This window comes from Plectropomus leopardus, chromosome 14, assembly GCF_008729295.1.
Source record: "Plectropomus leopardus isolate mb chromosome 14, YSFRI_Pleo_2.0, whole genome shotgun sequence".
Lineage (NCBI taxonomy): Eukaryota > Metazoa > Chordata > Actinopteri > Perciformes > Serranidae > Plectropomus > Plectropomus leopardus.
The window spans coordinates 24,680,708-24,697,285 of NC_056476.1; the positions used below are offsets into that span (position 1 = coordinate 24,680,708).

The following is a 16,578-nucleotide window of genomic DNA, read 5'->3' on the forward strand; positions in this document are numbered from 1 at the left end:
GGGTTGTACAGAATATGAGTTAGTGGAAGCAAATGATATAAGCAAAACCAATTATCGTCTAGTGTTTTTACAAATGGTTTCTAAAATATGTCTGTGCTCACTGCTATACAGCGACATGGGGAGGTGGAGCCAATCCCAGCATGCACTTGGCAGAAGGCAGGCCTCCCATCTGCACTAGGCTTCCTTAAGATACAGTATTTGAAATTCAAATAGCCTTACAAAGATTTGTTTGTGTGGAGTATTGATTATTGTGTATTGAGCTGATTGATCTTTATTGGTTACTCACACTTAATTATGGTAGAATTTTATTTGATAGTTTAGTTTAGATAATATCAGTCAAACTAAGTTTTAATAAAATCAAAGTCAGCATTGGACTGACTGATGCACAATTTTGATCTTAAGTGGCCTAAAACAAGTTAACACACAGTACTAAATGTACAATGTCGCTACATGAAAACAAATTCCATGCCGTTAGACAATAGATGGGTTTTATGAGACTCTCCCAGTGCTTCTGACATTCACTGGACTCAACAGCGTCAGCCAGTAATCAAAGTCACGTCACCACCTTCACTACACACCTACCCAGACAGAGGACAACCTGTGAACATTGAGACAACCTGTTTGCATGGCTTTGCATTGATTTGTTTGACGAATGACAAGCAGCTGCATAATTTGCATCCAGGCAGAGTTGCCTTGGAGAAAGAGCCTTCTTTGGACAAGTCATGATATCTGTTATTTCTCGTAGTCACATCAATCACTTTCTTCATGACGTGTGTATGAAGGTCTTTTTTTTTATTGAAAAAATTGACATACTACCGTTGGCTTATTAAGTGTGCAACTATCAAATAGCTTAGTTTTGAGAGCTAACATGTTACCTTTAATAATGGAAGTATTGCGATGACACGCAATTCAATATTCAAGTTTTACAGCATTTCCTCCATCTCACATTCAGTATAGTATGTAGTAGACTGTTCAGTTTCAAATGTCAACTTTGATTTTAACCCTCACATTTAGAGATCACATTTATTTTGGCTAATTTTTTATGACTTTCTATGCATTCATTTTTTTATTTGTCTAGCACCTTTTAAAATATTCTTACTCCACATGCATGGTATGTTTTATCAGTATATATATGCAGATATAAGTAGGATGATGTAAGGAACCCCAAAAACAAGATTACAGAACAGTTCATGGTTGTAGTATTTCACCATTTATTCAGCAGAAATATGTAAGAAATGAAACTAAAAAACAGTCTCTTTACATGTTAAGTGATTTTACAGCATGCTTCTAACTTAAGAAAAATACAATTACTAGAAGTTCAGTATGTAATTCTGGAGAGCGACAGTGGATTGTTGAATCAGGTCATCAAATACCTACGCATTGGGTTGGTGGTTTGGTCCGACTACCAGCCAAAGGTTGTCAGTATTTGACGACCTGGAAATGAGACTCAACAAGCAACAATCTTTCTTCATAAGTGCATACTAGATCTTTAATAATGCTTTTTATGTTTTTTTAAGGCTGGTTGGTTGGTTTACAGACCCCCACATCATAACTTTAAACTGGATTTCTCAGCTTGTGTCTCAGTATTAGATAAAGTTATGTCACTAAATAAAACACGCTCAGTGTATTTATCAATGAATAGTCAGTCTCCAGAGAATGTGTTTTATAATTATTGCAAAATTGGGAATATCTATAGAGTAGTGCAGGGATGATGTTTTTTTTTATTTTGTAGCTCAACTTAAAAGTTAGCATCCATTGGATTTTGTGTTATTGCAGAAAATAACCTTTCTGGCAAACAAACGTTTAGGATACTTTTATCTTCAGCAAGATAATCTTTACAAATGAACACCACATTAAGGATATTTGAAGCATGAATGCAGACAACAGAAGTAAAAGGCAATAGTCGCATGACATCAGTAACACTACCACCAAGTTTTGGTCTTGGGGGCAACATCTTCAGATGAAAAGCAGAGATGTCTGAAATAACAAAAAACAAAACTACTTGCCATGGCCCTATCCTCACTGGAAAAGCAGTGATGGGTCACTAAGAAACACCCATGTTTGGGGGCTAAAAGTGAGCTGGAATCACAGCAGAGACACGCTTCAAAAATCAACCAGTGTTGGTGTGATACATGTAAAATGTGTAAATATAATGTGCTACTTGCAGAGGCATACAATTCCAAATTTGTCTTCTGGTGACAAGTCCATACCAGAGTAGGACTGAAATTTTATGTGATAATTATAACTGTAGTTATTGGCATCTACTATTAAGTCGATACCTGTCTTACATCCTCTCAGGCATTTGTCAGCTTGCTCAACACTGCAGCCATAAAACCCCATGAAGTTCTCTCATGACACATATTTCAACTCTCTGGTTTATGGACCACAGTCAAGTAGTGCTCTTTACACCTCTCCAACATTCAATAGCAATTTCTGTAAAGTATGTTTATCAATCGTCAAAAGTCATCACTCCAAAAGTTTTGTGGTTGAAATACACTTTGCCAATAAAATGAGTCCCCACAATGCAGAATAGTACTGAAAGGCTCTGGTATCAGCACTCCACAACTGTGGGTGCTTGGACAACCAACAGCAGCCAGGTAAAATATTAACTTTTGTTCTGCTGACAAGATGCTGCCGCCGCTTCCTTATTAGTGGAAAAGGTTGAAAGTGTGTGTGTGTCCAGATGCCGTGCTAATGGAGAAGAGGGGTTTGATCGTTACCCAAGCAACCCATAAATCAAAACCTAACATCTAGGGTACTCTGACCAATCAGAGTGAGCGCGTTGAGTTGAGATGTTTTACCTTTAGAGGATTATCCAGTTAGAGCTGTCAACCCCAAGATACCAAACATCAATCTTTTCTTGATGCTCTAAAACTGTATTTAAGACCAGTCTATTAGTCTCATCTACTTAAAGTTCATTTTTGTCTCCCTTTTGAGAATTTCCTCTTTGCTTTTTTTGGAGAAAATCTGAAATGATGGAAACTGCAATCGGGGAACTACTTATGAGGTCTAAGATTTCACTGAGTCCCTTCTGAAGTGATTAACCTTTGAGTTTGAGCATCAGTCTTTGGGTCCATTGCGGGACTGGAGGAGGTTGATGGCGAGGTTCCAGTTGGTGCCGGTCAAAGTGAGCTGGACAGCATTTTTGGCTCTGGCCCACCTTACATACCTGCTGATTGGGGCCACCATCTTCCAAATACTAGAGCGAGAGGCTGAGAACAACAACCGAAACCACTTCCAACTGAAGAAGTTGAATTTCTTGGCTAACTACACCTGCCTGGATGGACCTGCCTTGGAGAAGTTTGTTCAGGTTAACTTTCTTAGTAATTCTTTAAGAAATTAATTTCTCATAAGTGTAATAGACAGTCCTTGAGATGTAATCACAAAACAATAACAATTCAGTATGTAAGATTAGTCTGTATTTTTTTGACTCAGTTTGTCAGCTTTTATTCATATTCAATATGGTCACATGCTAAAGTTCATGACCTGTCTTTATCAAAGTAGTGATAATTGACAAAAGGCTTTTGAGTTGTATACAAATCTGTACATTGCTGAGTAAATATGATGATGAAAAGGGCTTGTTGAATACTGTGTGTCAGAGAAATTGAGATTGATTTTATGATTAGGTTAGGTACATAAATGCATAAAGGCAATAAATGGTGTTCCAGTAACCTGATCAATAAGTGTGTTATGATAGATTATATGGTAACCATTATTGCTGTGACGAAAATTTGCTCCAGGATTTGATATCTCTCTCTCTGTGTGTGTGTGTGTGTGTGTGTGTGTGTGCGTGTGCGTGTGCGTGTGTGTGTTTGTTTGCAGGTAATTTTGGATGCCTGGGAAAAGGGAGTGAACCCCTCGGGCAACTCAACAAACCCCAGCAACTGGGATTTTAGTAGCTCCTTCTTCTTTGCAGGCACAGTAGTCACAACTATAGGTGAGCATCTGTCCATATGTATCAGCATTTGAACTGATTAGATAAAATAATGACCAATTTTGATGTTGTCTGCAGGCTATGGCAACCTCTCCCCCAGCACTGTATCTGGTCAAGTGTTTTGTGTGTTTTACGCGCTGTGTGGAATCCCACTGAACCTGGCCTTCCTCAAACAGCTGGGGAAGTGCCTGACCATCCACCTGGGTCGACTGGAGAGGGGAATGGTGTCTGTCGTTTCACACAAGGTACTTAATTATTTAGACAGTAATGCATTCGCTTGAGAAAAAATACATGAATTCTTTATTAATTTTTGAAAATGAATGAATGAGACCATTACCTCAGTTTTCATAAAAAACAATTGTTCTTGTTTTTTCAGAATTGAGGAGATTATTGTCTTAGAATTACATGAATTTTAATTAAAAAAAAAAAGTATTCTGTCTGAATAAACAATTTTATCTTCTCAGAATTCTGAGAAAAGTTTTTGTTAAAAAAAACAAATGCTCCACAAGGTTATAATCTTGTTAATTAAGAAAATAAGAGCAACATTTTTTCATGATATCTTTTCATAATCTTGTTTATTCTAAATAATGAATAAATAAATAAACAAAAACAGAAAAAAGCATTGAGCAGATTGTTTTCGTGAAAACATTTCTCCTAATTTTTAGATTAAAAGAATATCTTTAAATCAGACTCAACAAAGCTTTTTTTCTTTCATTTACACTTTTTCCGTATAATTCTGAGATGATAATCTCATTATACAGGGTAATTTTTTTTTTTTTTCAAGGGAGTGTTTTTTTTTTTTTTACTTCCATTGATTTCTGATCAAAACATCGGAATTTTGTTGTCTGTTTTGCTTTTTCTTTACTACGAATCACCGTAGAGATAAAAGCTATGTCCAGAAAATGAAATGGCCTCTTCTGTGAAATTTATGTCTATGAATTTCATCTCTTTTTTTCTCTAGCAAACAGTTGAGGCTCTGGCAGTGAGCTTGTTCTTCATCGCAGGCAGCTTGCTGTTTTTGGTCATCCCTCCTTTGCTGTTCAGTTACGTGGAAGGCTGGACGTTTGGCGAGGGCTTCTATTTTGCCTTCATTACTCTCAGCACCATTGGTTTTGGAGATTATGTGGTGGGTGAGTAGATAGAGCAAACAAGCAGTAATGTGGTGCAAAGACCATAGCAGACCACTGTCAAAAAAAGAAGAAAAAAAAGCCACTTAATGCTTTGAAAAATGCTTTGCATTAAACATTAAATGTTATCATTTAATGTATGACACAAGAAAATCTGCATGTTTCTGTCAGAGATGAACGAGCATGTTCTAACAAGGTAATGTCAATTCTTGTAGGGACTGACCCGGGCAAGGAGTACATCTCTCTGTACCGTAGCCTTGCAGGCATTTGGATCATCTTTGCCTTGGCTTGGCTTGCTCTTATCCTCAACATGGGAGGCCGAATAATGGAGCATGCAATTGGCCTGACTCATCCAGGCTTCAAGAAACAAAAGGAGGAAGAGGACGTGTCCTCCAATAAACTAGAAGACACGTCAAAGATCTGACACTGGACGAGACTGTTGACATGTTAAAACACTGAGTAGAATATATTTAGTGTGACTGTTTTCTGTACTATTTATTATGATACATGGTACAGTAAAGATGAATGCTCGACTTTATGATTATGTTTCCTATTGTTGACAATTGGTTTATTATATTTTACAATAAGATGGAAAAACATTACAAGTTTTTGTTTTACAATTCTACCTCAACTAATCTAGAGAGTCTCGATCACGGCCCATATTTATCAAATTTACAATATTTACACCTAAGAATTTTGTAAAGAGCAAACTCAAGGAAATATAAAACATTTTTTAATGTGTGAGCAATAAGACACATTTCTGAAATTCCTACTGATAATGTAGTATAGGAGTATGGGAGAGTAACTTGAAAGAGATCATGTGAGTAATCACATGTGCTCCAAATAGGAATAGCCAAGAAGAAACAATGATTTAATCAACATCTGGCTGACTGTTCATGCTAAAAACAAAAATCCCTAGATTTTGTGCTTTTGTTTTTATTTTGTGTGTGGAGACATTTTTGAAAAGTGAGGGAATTTTGGACAGGCATATAGCTGTGATGGAGAAGGTTAGAGTAAAGGGTTAGGGAAGCAATATGTTAGTGAATGATGAAGTACAGGAGTGTGTGTGTGTGTGTGTGTGTGTGTGAGAGAGAGAGAGAGAGAGAGAGAGAGAGAGAGAGAGAGAGAGAGAAAGACGTTCTGGCAAAATGTGGTTCTGGAGAGACCTAATGTAGCAGGAACTACCACAGAAGCCATTTTGATTTTTTTCCCGTGCATGTCTGTTTTGTCGATATCAAAATAAATGATGGCTGAGTTTAAAGATGGCTGTGGTCCAAGCATGGGGGCCAGAAGTTGGGAAGGGCCCATTGAAGCCCCACCCATCCCCTTAGCAGTTAGTGATTAGCAGTTAGCATTTTAAAATTAAAAACCAAACCAAACAAATGTTTAACAAACACGAATTAAATAATAGGACATTTATTGCTTTTGGCAGTTTGATAAACACGGGCCCTGGATAAAAGTATGATCATGAAATTATGTGTATTTCCTCAGTTAGGTATCCTGTAATGCTTTTCCATCCTCAGCTAGAATTGTGAATAGTTGCTAAGCTATGAATCTTTTTTTTTTTTTTGTACTCTTGTTTATGTACTTTACATTTTATGGCACCCATCTGCATTATTAGAATGTTCTAATGTCCAGCTGCGTAAGTCTGCATGTATATATGCATGTTATTGTGTGTGTCCGATCATGTGAGTTCGCATCTGGGTTTGTGTACTGATGGTAAACCGTGGTGAATTGAGCATGGAGGGTTATCTTAAACAAACACATTCATCAAGATGGTGGTGTGAGGTGACCTAAAAGCACATACAGCTGGTCTCAGAAGGGCAGCTGTAAAATGGGAGGAGAGGCTTTCCCTGTCATGCTTATTTAAATATGTTCATTTAAACTGGCAAGGGCAGTCACTTTGTTTCTTAAACCAGTCCAGAAGAAAATGATGGCATTGTACATTTTTGCAAATCACAGATATGTTACATTATTACATTTCATACATAGTGCACATTACATGTCTATAAGATGACTGGTTGTTTCTTAGCAATACATTTCCAGCAGTGGTTGTGACAGCAAAACTAGATATTTTAAGCCAAAACCATATCTTTTCCTAACCATAACCAAATGCTTTCTGTGCCTAAACATTACCTCATCTAAACCACAGCACTGTTGAAGTATGAAGAGACATAAAGTTCAACATTTTAAGTACATATAAAACTAACATTGCATATGGGGTGTTTGCAGAAATGTACAATGCCAACATCTATTCAACATAACTGAAAGCTGAAATATAGTCTGATATATAATATCCAGTTGTTATTTCTGCCAGTGCTAGATATTGTGCAGTGCCTCAAGAAACCACATACTGTAACTGGTCTTGAATTGACCCCTGCCATAACAAGGCAAACTCTTAAACCAACATTTGTATATGGAGCCTTTTGTGGGTAGTAAATGGGCTGAAAAATTGTCCCAATATGGGATTGTCCATATAGGCCCAAGTGGGACCCAGATAAAATGCCCATTTTGGGGCAATACCCACTTGGTACCCAGGTTGTCCTAGCATTATCGAGGCCCACTTGGGTAAATCCATCCATGTGGGCACTTGGTATGACTCATCATGCAATCCAGGGACAGAGCCCTATAATGCCCATTTTCTATCCACATGGGCCCCACACACAACTGTTTGCTGAGACAATGACTCATCTTGGACAGGAACTCCAAAATTTGACCTCACCCATAGTCTTTACCCACAGCTCATCCTCGACTGGTGTCTCTCCCATCTCTCATTTTGCTCCACTCCATTTGCATGACAGGCCATTGGAGGGATTGAAACTCTAGTGCAGATGGAGGTTCATTTGCCTGCAATGCCTGGAAAGACGAAAAGCTGGGCAGGTAAACTCACTCCTCTCTGTTCCTGGCTGCAGAGGTTGAGACACTGAACTTGCCTGGATCCTAAAGTTCCTCCGGGGAAGCCGAGATGGGAATAAACGAAATGTTCAATTTGGCACGAGTGCCGTCCATTCTCATGCTCGGGTTGGTTTATGTGACCTACGTGCTGATTGGTGGAGTGATTTTCTGGAAGTTGGAAGGAGATCTTGGAAAGAAGGACATCAGTATTTTGCTGTTAAACAAAAAGAAGGTACTCACAACATACAACTGTCTGAACCAAGAGGGCCTGGAGGAGGTGGCTCAGGTGAGACTCAGAACATGAAAAAGATGCAGGTTGATGAAACTGCATCCTTAACCTTTCTCCCATAGCGAGGAGGAAACATGATAATCTGTTTTATAACAGATGACACAATTATGTATATGTCAGCACATTAAACTGAGGTGATCATTTAGCCAGGGACATTCTAACATGCAAATGTGAGGGGGCTATTTCACACTGACAGCTAAACTCTGCCAGCATTCATATCTGAATTTCAACATGTGGCTTTTTCAGAGACCACTGGATTTACATGCAGACCACAATCCTTGAACACTGTTTCAGTATTTGACTGTTTACTCCTGTTAAGTGGCCAAAACAAATATTTTGAGTGATTTACAATGCATGCATTACAATGCATTATTACAATGCATGTAAGGCTCATATTTACTGGTTGTGTTTTTTCTGTGTTTTTACCTTCCCTTTCAGTTTATCACTCCAATATTCAAAATAAGTGATGAGATCAAAGTTCAACAGTAGTTAGACCATTCAGCAACAGATTTGAACCTTTAAGCAAGAGCAACAATTGCAATCACTTGTAGGACAGAGGCAACTTCTTCCATGCAAATACCAGCTTCTCAGACAGGGGGTGGAGCCAAATGTTGTAAACATTCAGGCTCAGCCCATACTGTCTCTGCACCAAATGTAAGGCCATTTTAATAACAGGGTAATAATATATTGAATTTACAAAAAATCAGAAATGCCTTTAAAAGTTATGTTTTTCTGTTTAGATAAAGTTTGTTGGAAGGTGATGTGTCTCTGTCTGCAATTTTCAACCCATACATTTTGCATCCTACAATTTTTTTTGTTCGCATAGTTTTTGTGTGCTAACAAACAATATGTTTCATCTTGGTTGGAATGAATGCCATAAATGTTGGGTGATTCAGGAGATGAAGGTAGATGAATTGATACTTTTAATCTTTGGACTGGGGTGGAGGGTATCAGTATTTGCAAGCCAAAAGACCCATGTCCAAGTGAAGTCACGAGTCAGTGGTGTTAGAGTCCAAGTTGAGTTGCATTTTTTTAAATTTTGTTGAGTCTGAAGTTATTAAATTTGTGACTTGAGTTCACACCTCTTGGGAATAGCAAGAACATGAGCATATACAACTGCATTACTATCTAAAACACAGTTATAAGTTTTTTAAAAACTTAAAATATCTGCATCTTTTGAGAAAACATGCAGGGCTAGAGCCCCAAAAGCCATTCACCTTCTATATTGCCAGTGTGTCTTGCTCTGACTAGATTAACACAGCGCCAAAGTTGGGCAATCTTTTCTTCGGGAATTGTTTAGATTTATTTTAGACCTCGAGATTTAATCTGGCCAAAAGCATGTTAAGTTGTAAGCAATTTGCACTGCAAGAAAAACAATATGGTTTATAATTTTGCCAGATAACTCTGCCAAAGCAGGCCATTCAGTTGGTGCCTCCTCAGAATACATTAAGGTGCGAAGATATACAATTAAATTTCAATAAAATCTGTTCTCTAAAATGAGGCAACACTTGGGGTGAAGAAGCATTGCATCATAACTAATAAACTGTCTGTCTGAGATAACAAGGCCACAGGTCTCAGACTGTTATGTATTTCTGTTGGAGTAATTTCCCACACTGGTGATGAACTCAAGAGTTTTATGTAACAGACTGTGTCAACATATCTGTTCTGCCTGACACAGTGCTGAGAGCGGTCTTCTCTGTGCCATGCCAACAGCTGTACTCTATTGACCTAAAGACCCTAAAAGTTTTTGGATCAATACGTACAGGAGTTACATAACTGTGAGTCATAAAGTGTGACAGAAGTCCATGGAATACATCATCATTTCATTTGACTTACTCTATATATATTTTTATCTCTTTCAGGTCATTTCAGATGCGTCCAAGGCGGGCCTGAGTTTGAAAGGCAACTTCACAACCGACGGCTTCTGGAGATTCACCAGCTCAGCTGTGTTTGCTGCCACTGTGGTCACAACTATAGGTTAGACATTACAATATTAAACCCAAGAGATTTTTAATCATTCACAGCTAGAGCCAACAGAAATGTTTGTGTAGTCGAAAGACCTATGATTAAATAATATCAGGCTTTGAACCTGGTCAGTGAATCATATCAGCAGTTTTGATCTTGTTTTGGAATAACTCAAACATGATTTTACATTGTGTTTAAATGTTCAACATACTGACCAACTTTAAACCCAAGAAAACTGCATTCTTGTCAGTATGAATCTTTTAGACTAAAATGGGGATTGCCATTTCACGTGCAAGGTTCAGTATGTAATTCTGGAGAAAAATGGTCAATTGTTGAGTCTCATTTCCTGGAGGTTGGGAGTCAAACAGACCCAGACCCAAAGCATTGATATTTGATGATCTGGGAATGAGACCCAACAATAAACTATCTTCCTTTACAATTACATACTCCCCTGAAGATTCCTGTTTATTTTCTTAAGATAAAAAAATTAAGTGATTAAACTATCTATTGAACAATTATATGAAAAAATGAAAAGACAGGGCCTTACAGTTTTTCTCCCTCCAGCCCACTAATAGCTTATAGTTTTGCAGGTTATGGGAACATAAGTCCCAGCACCACTGCTGGCCAGATCTTCTGTGTGTTCTTCGCACTATTTGGCATCCCACTCAACATGGTGGTGCTCAACAGGGTGGGCAAGTACATTCTTGCTTTGGAGCGGAACATTTCCGACTTCTTGGAGGGAAAGACCGGGAGAAGGGTGAGGAGATTTTTAATCACCTAGTCTAATAATTAAGTATGTTTCACATCACTTTGGAATTTTTGGAGCAGGGTCTAGCTGCAGAGCTCCATGCTCAGGCTCATCTCCTCCGTCACACCCTTTCCATTCCGAAGCTTGGAGAAGGACATCTGAAATTGTGTACGCCCACCCGACTTCATTAGTTTGCATCAGCCACACACCCTTAACTTTTAACACCAATGTAAAAGAATATCAGCTAAATTTTCCATGTAATTGTTATCATATAAACATGGTATTTAGCAGCAAATAACTTCTAGGCTTCTAGGCATAGTAAGTTATTTGCTGCTTCAACGTTACATTACCTAACTTTATAAGATATTGTTAGGGCAATATAGAAGTACTGGGTTGTATTGTTTCCCTTGATGTTATTGCCCAAGGGCAATCATGAACGCATGCTACCATATTATGAAGTGGCATGTATAATACACTTATTAACGATAAGCACAAACAAACAATACAAATTTGACTGAAAGGTGAGAACAGTCATGCTACTTTACTTAACAGTAAATAGGCCACAATAAAACAATGTGCTGTGCCATACAAAATAATGGCATATTAATGTTATTTATTGCTAAGGAAACATGATAAACATCCATGATTTTTCCACCTTTACACACGCCATCCCTATCCCCAGAATCCACCATGAGTCCTGGGATTGGGGATGGGTCCCAGCCAAGAAATGCACAAGGAAATGAAGCAAATTTTCGTAGTGGCTAAACAGTGGAATTACAACTTCAGAGTCACGTGATGCCATGGGTCCCAAAAAGACTTTTTCCCATGGGTTTACGTTATGAAAGAGACCTTTGTAAATCAGTGGATAAATTAAATTACTCATTATGCTTTTGGAATTTGATCCATGCAGTTCGATAACATTACGAAAGTCTAGAACAACTTTATGCCCATTTATGTTAGAGGAGGGCTAAAGCCGCTCGACTTGTGAAAATCTGTAGTGGACTGTCAGTGCCGGAGCCGGGCCTGAGCCTGGAGCTCTGCTGTGGGACTTCTTTGGATTTTTGTCTCACACATATCAAGTCAGACGAGTATTCTTTGGAACTTTATTCAGTTCTCTCTTGTATATCTCACCACAGAGGTGTACCCGCTTTTTTGTCCACCTGGTGTCTTACCTGACTGGAGCAGTGCTCTTCTTTGTTGTGCCCATGATTGTGTTCCAACTGCACGAGGGCTGGACCTTCTCTCAGGCCATCTACTACTGCTTCATAACCCTCAGCACCATAGGGTTTGGAGACTTTGTGGCAGGTACAGCACAGTAATCACACTGTGATGCTGATTATCAGATGAAAGTAGCCACATTTGGATCCAGTTACTTTCTTCTAAGCTGCATGTATTGATTCTGTTTTAAAGGCTTTTTCTCGACATGCAATACTTTGCTTGGTATTAACTGTCTCTTCTCCACAGATAGTAATCCAGACAAAGAATACCCAGAGTGGTACAGCATCCTCATGGCCTCATGGATCTTCTTCGGCCTGGCCTGGCTGGCCCTCGTCATCAACCACTCCATCGACATCCTGGAGCGGCTCAACACACACTTCAAACAGCGATGGAGTGGACAGAAGCCAGAGGAAGAGTCTGGTACAACAGAGGGCACCCCAGACACACAGATGGAAGAGGACGAAGAACTTAAGAAGCCTCCAATAACTCAGTAAATTACAAAATTAAGTGCAGATTTTAGAGAGTTGACCTAGTTATAGAATTATTTGTCTGTAGATGACGTGGGAAGCAGGCAAAAATTACGGGATATGACTAAGCCAAGGCAGAATGTGTGTCTAACAAGACTGTAAATATTGAGAGTCTGTGATGATTAAATATGTGTCAGAGAAATGGTTTTTCACTTTTAATCCCTTTCTCCCTAACTGCCACTAAAATATTGACTCATTTTTGTTGAGTCAGGTTTGTTTGTTTGACAGCATGCAAAATCCACATGCTGTTTAGACTGTTAGCACTTTGTTTCCCAAACTGTAAACAAGTGACTCTTCACTCTCACATGCTTGTTAATCTAATTGGTGAAAATACGTCCTTTGAGATTATAGTCTAAAGAAGGTCATTGGGTCTATGGGTTAGTGGTTAGTGGGAAACTTCAGTTGGTCTATTTCTTGCTCTTTTGCTTCTCATTGTGTTTCTCATCCCACTAACCACAAAGTCATTTACCAACTCAGTGGCATTTCGGATTTGTGTGTCTGAGCAACAGAGCAGCTCATACAGTAGGTATTTTTGAATGACTGTGATGTCTTTAATCAAAACCACAGTCAGTTAAAAATACATGAAAATAATATGATTTGTTTTGCATCATGGTAGTACTTAAATTAAAATTTCTATTGCATTGCTGGTCACCGTAGTTCTCTAACACCACTGGCACGCCAACATCACTTGGTTGCAATCTGCAACCTCACCATTAGATGTCACTATATCCTACACACTAGACCTTTAAGACTGTTAAAAAAGTGACTTGTTGGTTTTTTTTAAATACAAAAAACAGATTCATCACCAGCATATTTGAAGGGGAAATTGGTGGTATTACTAAGTTTTTCTTTAATAATTGTAATGCATGCTAAAATTATTAGAATATTTTTAGGCAAAGTGTATTTATGTTGCACTTTTCAATCAGTTTTGAAGTACTGGTAATATGAAAATGTCTGAAGTGTTGTTCTAACATCAACTTTATGTAATGAACACACATTAAAACAGTTACAATACTATTATTATTGTTATTATTATATTATTATAATTCTGATTTACTTTTTAATTATTTATTTTTACTTAGGCTACTTATTTATGGCCTTTAGGAAAGCATAGCTCCTCTGTGCTGAAATTAGCTTTGTATCCACTAGGTGGTGTTACTATACTAACACTGGAGAAATTAACTGTGAAACCTGAGGCAAAGCAGCAAATTCTCACTGCATCATGAATAATGTTGTCATCACAAAAAACTAACCAGATTGATCTCATCCTCAGTCAATATATTCTTACACTTTATTTTATTATGTCCCAGTCAAAATGATATTTACACGAAAACACACATTATTACATAATTAAATAAATGTATATAGCTGTAATTTCATTATGTGCTTGTTTTTTGTTTGTTTTTTTGTTTGTTAGTTTTGCTGCATACTTCTCTTGACAAAGGCCCACACTAGAATAGAACAATACGGGACCCAAAGGCACAGATGCCTCTTGAGGCTCATATATCACATAGTGAGACTGAGGAGGAGTGAATGACAAAGACAGACGGCAGCAGCAGGGACATGAGGGTGGAAAATAAGACAGTGCTGCTGGGGAGATGGATAGTAAGACAAGGAAAACGAAGTTATGGGAAAAAGAGAGATATTTTTGAGGGAAAGTGCAAACTTCCAGACAGTAAAGGGAAATAAGGATTTGTTTAGTATGAAGTAGTATGAAGGGGATGTGGAGTGAGAGGGGACTGTGACCGCTGTACAATGAAAACGCCACATACCTGTTTGGCCACGGTTCAATGAGGACTCAGTATGTGTGAGGAGACTGGTGCCTCTTATTTATTCTGTTTAATCGACCAGTGGCTTCGCCTGCATAATGTCCACAGTCAGTCAAAGCTCTGAAATTGAGGTGCCATCATAATCATCATCATTATCATGTATTTTGTTTAATTTACCAAAGGAACATTGTGTCCAAGCGCCAGACATTACACTGCAGATATTCTAGACTACCATATATGTTGGGCTGCTGTAAATTACTATTAATATTGTTTTCAAATCTGGTACCCAAAGGGAGCCAGAGAGAATTTGTGACTGTGTGATGTGTTCACATTTTCTGTATCTCAAAAGAAATCTATATGCCAAAGCCCTGAGAGGCAAGTGTCTATAGTTTATAAATTAATTCTCTCCAGCGTTTATGACTTAACAGGTAAAGAAAAGGATAATCTTTCAAAGTTCCTTTTTCAGCTGTAAAACAGAGCAACAGGGCAATTTGTATTAGTCACTTTTAAAAAATAAAAATTAAATCTGTGAAAATAGGTGAAATGGGGTTTTGTCAGGTGATTGTTATAGGACACTTTTAAGAATTTGTTGTTGTAATACTCATTTCAGCCACAAGAGACAAAAGAGCACCACTAACTGATGTTCTACTTATAATCATTTTAATCGGCGCTTACAGCAGATTAATGCCGACTAATACACTTCTAGCAGTAATGTTACATATTTCTAACATATTGTATACCTTGAATTTAGAGTTCGTGGAGAAATTAAGATTCACCTGGAAGAAAATGTGTGCTTTTAGTCCTTTTAAGAAATGGGGTAGTGGTGCACTTCAGCCTCTTGTGGCCAAAGCAAGTGCTGCATAAACAAACAGTTAAAAAATAAATGATCCTGGCAACAACAAAAAAAAAAAAAGAAAAAAAAGACCTGCCCAAACTTTTCTATCCTACGGAAGCGGACGTGTTTTTTTTTTTTTTTTTTACAAGCCGTTTTCTCGTTATAACGAGATATTATCTTGTTATAACAAGATATTATCTCGTTATCTCGAGAAAACGGAGTTTGTTTTCCTGAGATATTGTCTCGTTACCTCGAGAAAACGAACTTTGTTTTCCTGAGATATTATCTCGTTATCTCGAGAAAACGAACTTTGTTTTTTGGTTTGTTTTTTTTATACTGTTGCTCACTGGAGCAACAGTATAATAATCTAGTTATGATTACTGATGAATTTGGGTGATGTGTTCCTGTAATAATCATCTTTGTTTCGCTGAACACCGCACGGCACCTGCTGTCACATCATCCACCCGCCACTTCTTCTTCTGACGTTCATTCAATAAAGTTTAAAAAAACAAACCAAAAAACAAAGTTTGTTTTCTCGAGATAACGAGATAATATCTCAGGAAAACAAACTCCGTTTTCTCGAGATAACGAGATAATATCTTGTTATAACGAGATAATATCTCGTTATATCGAGAAAACGGCTTGTAAAAAAAAAAAAAAAAACACGTCCGCTTAGGGCTTCCGTACTATCCAGTTTTTAGATACTTTTTAAGAAGGAACTTAGGAGGAAATTATCCCAGAAAAACCCCTTTTTTTAACCATCTAAGCAAAAACAAAAAAATACCAAGTTCACAGATGTAAAGTGCTTAAATGAATAAAATAAAATAATTTTTTCAAAATTTGAAAACTTTTTCAAAGTAAACTGAATTAAACTGCATTGAACTGAAGTCAGACTGGTCAACTGCAAAAGAGAAGCCACTAGTCTTTCTTCAAGTATCAATGTGTCTATCGTGGATGTATAGGAGTCTTTCTCGGGGCATGACCTTTGTCCAGTTGACTCATTTTTCCACTCACCCTGAGGAAGACCCAGTGTGGGTCAAAACCGGTTGATACTCTCTATTTTTGTACCTTTTAACTTTTAAGTGTCCTAAACTAATAAAGGCATTTTAACTATACATTCTTCACTTGTAGCATGCCCAGTGGCTTTCCCTTAGTGTCATAAACACACGAGAGAAAACAATTAAGATCAGACCTAGAGAGTAGGTGACTAGAATTTTTTTCCTCACGTGCATCTCGCGGCTTTCATAGAAACCTACCTGCTAACTTACTTA

General features: G+C 37.8%; 2 protein-coding genes across 2 annotated transcripts; both read left to right on the forward strand.

The window, feature by feature from the left end:
* Nucleotides 1-3,097: 3,097 nt before the first annotated feature.
* LOC121954159 (potassium channel subfamily K member 16-like) lies at nucleotides 3,098-5,485 on the forward strand. The gene is made up of 5 exons (XM_042501506.1): nucleotides 3,098-3,310; nucleotides 3,823-3,937; nucleotides 4,013-4,179; nucleotides 4,896-5,064; nucleotides 5,277-5,485. Exons 1-5 carry the CDS (start codon nucleotides 3,098-3,100, stop codon nucleotides 5,483-5,485), a joined length of 873 nt encoding a protein of 290 aa, XP_042357440.1.
* A 2,541-nt stretch (nucleotides 5,486-8,026) lies between these two features.
* kcnk17 (potassium channel, subfamily K, member 17) lies at nucleotides 8,027-12,670 on the forward strand. The gene is made up of 5 exons (XM_042500810.1): nucleotides 8,027-8,242; nucleotides 10,108-10,222; nucleotides 10,801-10,967; nucleotides 12,095-12,263; nucleotides 12,423-12,670. Exons 1-5 carry the CDS (start codon nucleotides 8,027-8,029, stop codon nucleotides 12,668-12,670), a joined length of 915 nt encoding a protein of 304 aa, XP_042356744.1.
* The last annotated feature ends 3,908 nt before the right edge of the window (nucleotides 12,671-16,578 follow it).